The 6,882-nt window shown below is 38.7% G+C and overlaps 1 protein-coding gene across 1 annotated transcript; it reads left to right on the forward strand.

Annotated features, from left to right (window-relative positions):
* Positions 1–1,319: 1,319 nt before the first annotated feature.
* IKZF5 (IKAROS family zinc finger 5) lies at positions 1,320–5,181 on the forward strand. Its single transcript, XM_007451112.1, has 3 exons — positions 1,320–1,452; positions 3,450–3,632; positions 4,238–5,181. Exons 1-3 carry the CDS (start codon positions 1,320–1,322, stop codon positions 5,179–5,181), a joined length of 1,260 nt encoding a protein of 419 aa, XP_007451174.1.
* Positions 5,182–6,882: the final 1,701 nt, after the last annotated feature.

The raw sequence follows: 6,882 nt of genomic DNA on the forward strand, positions 1-6,882 counted from the left end.
AAAGAAATGTTTAGCATATGGCATATTTAAGAAGACCATATACATTTACATAAATATATTTTTATTGGAAGAAAAAGACCTGTTGTCTCCTAGGTGCTAGACTCCCTCACCTTGTTCTTACTAGAAAACTTTTTGGTTATTTGATTTGCGAATTTGGGCTATAAACCCATGTGAGGACCAGTTTAGTTTATGACTGCAAAATCTGACATGAGGCCTATTCTCTGTACATCAGGATCAGGAATATTTTTCTTTAATTTTTTTTTTTCCTTATTGTCAGAATGAGTAGGATGATGGGTGGTGGCAGAGGTAGTGATTTGGATTTCTACGGCAGGGGTCAGGAAACTGTAGCCCATAGGCCAAACCTGGCTCTGTTCCTGTTTTTGTAAAGCTTTATTGGAACACGGTCACACTTATTCCTTTACATATTGTCTATGGCTGCTTTTAACTGTAATGACAGTTGAGTGGTTGCAGCTGAGACCGCATGACCTGCAAAGGCTAAAATATTTAGAAAGTTTGCCACCCCCTGTTGTAGATCACCTACTTCTAGAGTACTCATTCATGTGAACCCTATGTTTTAAGAGCCTTTGCTGTCTGATATGATAGTCACTAGCCACGTGTAGCTATTTCATTTTTAAATTAATAAAATAAGAAACTCAAGTCATTTGTGTTAGCGACATTTAAGCCCTCAGTAGCTACATGTGGCTGGTAGTGACCAGATGAGACACGCAGGTATGCTCCATGTCCATCATCCACAAATGCTCTGCCACAGCCCCGATTGAGCCACTTGGTTTCTCTGCTGTCTCATTCATTGATAATCCCTGCTGATATGCCTGTTTCTTCTGAATTTTCTTTTTTCCTCTCTTTGTAATTTCTTTCTATCCTCTAAAAACTAAGTTTGAATCCCAGTTTATTTAAATATTAAATATATTAATCACCATTTTGTGTTTCTTTAGTTCATCAGGAAGATTATAAGATACTTAAAGGCGGGGACTGTATTCTCTCTTGCTTTGTAGTGCCTGGCACATAATAATCTTTGTCACTGTTGTTGTTTTAATAGTACTATATCTCCCTAAATAATGTAAAATTATTTCATTTTTTCCTCCGTAGGTATAACAAACTGTAAACTAAAAAAAAAAAAAAAATCAAAAGCAAAGATGGGTGAAAAGAAACCAGAGCCTTTGGACTTCGTGAAAGATTTCCAGGAATACCTGACTCAGCAGACCCATCATGTCAACATGATTTCTGGATCAGTTAGTGGGGACAAAGAAGCAGAGGCTCTTAACAAACTGTCTAAAAAAAAAAAAAAATCAAAAGCAAAGATGGGTGAAAAGAAACCAGAGCCTTTGGCCTTCGTGAAAGATTTCCAGGAATACCTGACTCAGCAGACCCATCATGTCAACATGATTTCTGGATCAGTTAGTGGGGACAAAGAAGCAGAGGCTCTTCAGGGAGGTAGACTTACCTTAATACTATTAAATAATTGACTTTTTATAAATATATTAGTGTTTGTGTGTCATTACCCGTAGTATGAAGCCCACTACTGTTCACTAATGTGAATCATTCCGTTTTTCCTAGAAAGATATGGGCAATTTTTTTTCCCTTCTTTAAACATGTCAGGTTTTTGCTGAGGGAAAGTAAAGCTCCAGCAGGGCTTACCGTGGCCCAGAGATGCATTATGGTCTTGTGGGAAGGTTAGGGGTTCTAAATTCCCTTCCCATTCTCCCGGTTCTGTTATCTAACAGCAGACACAAGGAACCAAAAGGGGGTCCAGCTTCATTACACAAGGGGTTTGGCCATTAGGAAATCTGGGTTAGACCTGAGACAAAATAGGGGTTTCTGTTTCTTCTCTTAAAATGAAGAGAAGGCCAACCATGTATACCCACCTAGGAGGAGAAATCAGAGTAGAGACAGCAGTGACCTACTTGAGCCCATTCTACCTGACCTCCAGATAGACTGTCTGGTTTGCTTACTACACGAAGGCTGGAATCTGTGTGTGAACTTAGCTCAGGAGGCAGCAAACTACAGGCAGTGGGCCCCATCTGGACTGCTGTTTTTACATGACCTGCAAGCTAAGAGTGGTTTCTACATTTTTAAATGGTTGGAGTGTGGGGGAAACAAAAGAAAAATAATGTCATGATGTGAAAATTATATGAAATTCCAACTTTAGCATCCATAAATAAAGTCTTAACTGAAACATTGCCATGCTTGCTTGTTTACCTGTTTTTTATAGCTGTTTTTGAGTTACAACAGCAGAGTTGAGTAGCTGGGATAGAGACCATGTGGCCCACAAAGCCTAAAGTATTTGCTGTCTGACCTTTATAGGAAAAATTTGCTAACCCTTGACCTAGGTGGTCTAGGGCCTTGTGATCCAGGGACCAGCAACAGCAGAGACCGGGCATCACCTGGGAGCTTGTGAGAGGTGCAAAACGTCAGGTGCCACCCCAAATCTCCTGAATCAGAAGCTGTATTTTAATATGATCCCCAAGTGATTTCGTATACATATTCTGTTTTCGGGAGTTACTGGCTTGGGAAAGCAATGGGAGAAGTGGGGACACTGAGCCTTGCTGTCCGTCCAGTGCAACGGGCCTGTTGGATGTTGGACTTGCACCAACTAGCAAAGTCACTTCTCTTCTCCTAGTGAAGCATAGAGGAAACAGCAAAGGGCTTGAATTGTCTGCACCTGCACTGCTACCTCCTGCAGATGGAGTAGAAGTGCTTTTCCCGTGAAGCTGTAGGAACAAACATTTCCCTCTTAATACTTTAGTGTACAATTCTTGGACTGAGATCCAAGAGAGCCGGGTTGTGGTCCCCCGTCTGTTGGTTTTCCAGATCATGAGCACTTTGCCCCTTCAGTTTCTTTATCTATACAAAGAAGTAGTTTGATTAGGTTAAAAGCAAACAGCCAAACATCTCTTAGCTCTGAAATTCTTACAGGTCATAACATTCAGAGGTATCAGATACAGTATTTCCCTATATGTGCGTAATTAGAATTTTAAGATCCTAAATGCAGCCCAGAATCTAGAACATATGTGTAAGCTGAGTGGAACTGCAAAACTCAACATTAACTGTTGTAGATCAAATAGATTAGGATTTTGGAGATGATCATGACGGCCCATTGTATTTGTAGAAGTGGCTAGAACCTTAAACGTGTGTAACTGCCATCACTGTTTACCCGCCTCTGTCTCCTTATCTGTCAGATAAATACCATACCTTGTTACCATACTCAAAAGTATGTTGAGGACTGATATAATTTATGTGTTAGTAATTTGAAATCCCCCAGTAGAATACTGCTTTTGTATAAAGTTAAACTCAGTTCAGAAAGACTGTGAATTTAACTTTTGTGCTAAGCAAACTGTCAATTTATGAAAGATTTTCTACCACTCAACACTAAATTGCTAAATTGAGTTGATTCTGAGATGCATAATTTCTTTTGCTATATTTGTTTATAGCTGGAACAGATGGTGATCAAAATGGACTTGATCACCCATCTGTTGAAGTTTCCCTGGATGAAAACTCAGGAATGTTAGTAGACGGGTTTGAAAGGACCTTTGATGGGAAGCTCAAGTGTCGGTACTGCAACTATGCCAGCAAAGGCACCGCACGGCTCATTGAACACATTAGAATCCACACAGGTAACGGAGAAGTGGCTGGAGAGGGCATTTCTTTACGGGCAGGTTGATCTATCATATAAATAGTTGTGATAGTTTGAAAATGAAGGTGGATGTAAGGTTTGAATAAATGGAGAAGTGACTCCATTTTTACACAGCAGTAGCGTGCAGCATACAAGGAAATGAGGCCCCTTGTACAGCTTCCCCTTCCTTAGCCATCTTCCTTCTTAATCTAAATAATCTCAGCATCTGTCTGCTTCTCAGGTTGGGCAGGTTAATGCTGAAGACAGCATGAAGTGATAAAATGTTTTTATCTTTATCCTTACTAAGTACGTTTCCTTTGCAGACCACGGAAAAGGTTTCTGTACGGTTGCAGGCTACACTGCTAACCCTCAGATGTCACCTTAGCCATCCCTTCTGTGAAAGGGATTCATTCCACTAGTCCGTATAGTATAAAGGTTGTTATATGCAGGTTTATTAATAAATTTTAATAATTTTTTTGCAAATGTGTTATTCTGAAAAGCATTTTATTTTTTGATCAATTTCTAAATCTAATGAATGGACAAAATATGAAACTTTCATAAATGAGCTACTCTTGCAGTTTCTCCCCCATTTTTCTTTTTAAACAGGTGAGAAACCTCATAGATGTCACTTATGTCCATTTGCATCTGCTTATGAGCGTCATCTGGAAGCCCATATGCGTTCCCATACAGGAGAAAAACCATATAAATGTGAATTGTGTTCCTTCCGCTGCAGTGATCGAAGTAACCTGTCCCATCATCGAAGGCGCAAGCATAAAATGGTACCAATTAAAGGTACTAGGTCTTCCTTAAGCAGCAAGAAGATGTGGGGGGTTTTACAGAAGAAAACAAGCAATCTGGGCTATAGCAGACGAGCACTAATCAACTTAAGCCCACCTTCCATGGTGGTTCAGAAGCCAGACTACCTTAATGACTTTACCCATGAAATCCCGAATATCCAGACTGACTCCTATGAAAGTATGGCAAAAACCACACCAGCTGGTGGCCTGCCAAGGGACCCCCAAGAACTCATGGTTGACAACCCTTTAAACCAGCTGTCAACTCTAGCAGGACAGTTGTCCAGTTTGCCACCTGAAAACCAAAACCCTGCATCCCCTGATGTAGTTCCCTGCCCTGATGAGAAGCCTTTCATGATGCAGCAGCCCTCTGCTCAAGCAGTAGTTTCTGCCGTGTCAGCCAGTATTCCTCAGAGCTCCTCTCCCACTAGCCCTGAAGCTCGGCCATCACATAGTCAGAGGAACTATAGTCCGGTGGCAGGTCCGAGCAGTGAACCAAGTGCTCACACGAGTACTCCCAGCATGGGAAACAGTCAGCCAAGCACTCCAGCTCCGACCCTGCCGGTCCAGGACCCTCAGCTTCTACACCACTGCCAGCACTGTGACATGTACTTTGCCGACAATATCCTTTACACTATTCATATGGGATGTCATGGGTATGAAAATCCTTTTCAGTGTAACATATGTGGATGCAAATGTAAAAACAAGTATGATTTTGCCTGTCATTTTGCAAGAGGGCAACATAACCAACACTGATGGGAAACAATCACGTTATGCTTTACTTGGTTTGCCTTTTTGTGTTTTGTAGTTTACTGTTGTTTTCTGCAGGGGAGGGGTGGGGGGGTGTCATCCCTATTAAGGTGTTGCTAATTTAAAGTCTTATACATACAGAGTATAAATTTGACAGTGGAAACAAAATTTTTTTCTTTTTCTTCCGTAAAAACCTCATCGGGGTCATTTATGTATTAGAACAGTCGGACACGTTGGTGTCTGTTTTTTCCTTTCATTTAGACATTTGAGAATTGGAGTGCAATGATAATCTTACAAGTGGTCATTTAAATTTCTCACATTTATGGTCCATAAAAACTTCAGGCTGATAGATACCCTTGATTTCAACATCTACACTGCAGCTGGATGTTATTTCTGCCATAATTTCAAAATGGTAAATTACTTTCTTACAAAACCTGTTACAATTTATTTCAATGTTTAGAGGAGGAATTGCCTTTAAAATTGCCATTAATTAAAAACTATTTAGTTAACATAGCTTAGTTGAATCAGTTGTTTAATTTCAACTGATAATAGTAAAGCAATTTCAGTGTAGTGAATCTTTCTTTTTTCCATAAGGGACAATATAAAACATTTAATTCTTTTAAAATTCAAGTTATAAAAAATGAGGTAAAAGTTCTGAAAAGAAATGAAACTTAAGACTTTAAATTGAAAATGGAGTTTAATATTTAAAATACCTGCCTATTCAACTTGTAGTTTAAACACACAGCGATTTTCCATTGGATTCTTTTTATTATACTTGTAGTTTATTTTAAAAACTACAGGTAAATACATGAGAACGCTGGAAATATCAGGATTATCTATGAAGATGCCTTTTTTCCTTTTAATCTGAACTGTTCATTTAAATCTTCATCCTGATGTTACACGTGAGGTTGATAACGATACTGAGAATCTGTTATTCCTTCTATTCCTTTGATGACCAAAGAGGTACAGTGGAAGTCATCCATCTTATTCCTAGGAAATGCGGTCCTTCCCCCCAAAATCTGAAGTTTCCTTTTCCTGCCTTCTATCCTTTTATTGCCCATAATTTTCAAGAAAAGGTAGGTATAGAAACACATGGGAAAATGTGATGGTGAAGTGATATTTACAAAAATGAGAACATGTGTCCAAAACGGATTCTGGACTCCTCTTCAGAATTCGCCATTTAAGATATTTTCTGTGGATTCAAGTTGTAATGCTTATTTGCAATTTTACCAGTCTTTAATGTACAGCAAGAAAACTATATAAAACTGTGAATTGAATCATCATTAGTAGAAGAGGATAAAAAAAAAGTGTGGAAATAGATATAAAAATGCATTTAAACATGATACTTAATTTGTTTACAAAAATAAAACTTGCTATATAAATCCACAGTAATTAATTTTGATTAGGAGGCTGTTTTTGTGTAATAACTAGCATACTCTGAGGACAGCTTGGTCAAACAATAAAATAATATTGTTACTAACTGTTGGTTTCTGTGTACTTTGCAAAATTTGTATTTTTAATTTGGTTCAAATCTTGAAAGTTACTAATTGGCTTCTTAAGCAAGTATTCTAACTATTAAGCATTATAACTAAGAAGGACTTCTACACTTAATAGTAAGTGAAAGGGTAATGTTGATGGTATAAGTCCACAAAAACCCCCCAGTGCCAAGTTAATGCATCTTCTGCCCTCCCTTCCAAATGCTAGAAA

This window comes from Lipotes vexillifer, unplaced genomic scaffold (assembly GCF_000442215.2).
Source record: "Lipotes vexillifer unplaced genomic scaffold, Lipotes_vexillifer_v1.1 scaffold1842, whole genome shotgun sequence".
NCBI lineage: Eukaryota > Metazoa > Chordata > Mammalia > Artiodactyla > Lipotidae > Lipotes > Lipotes vexillifer.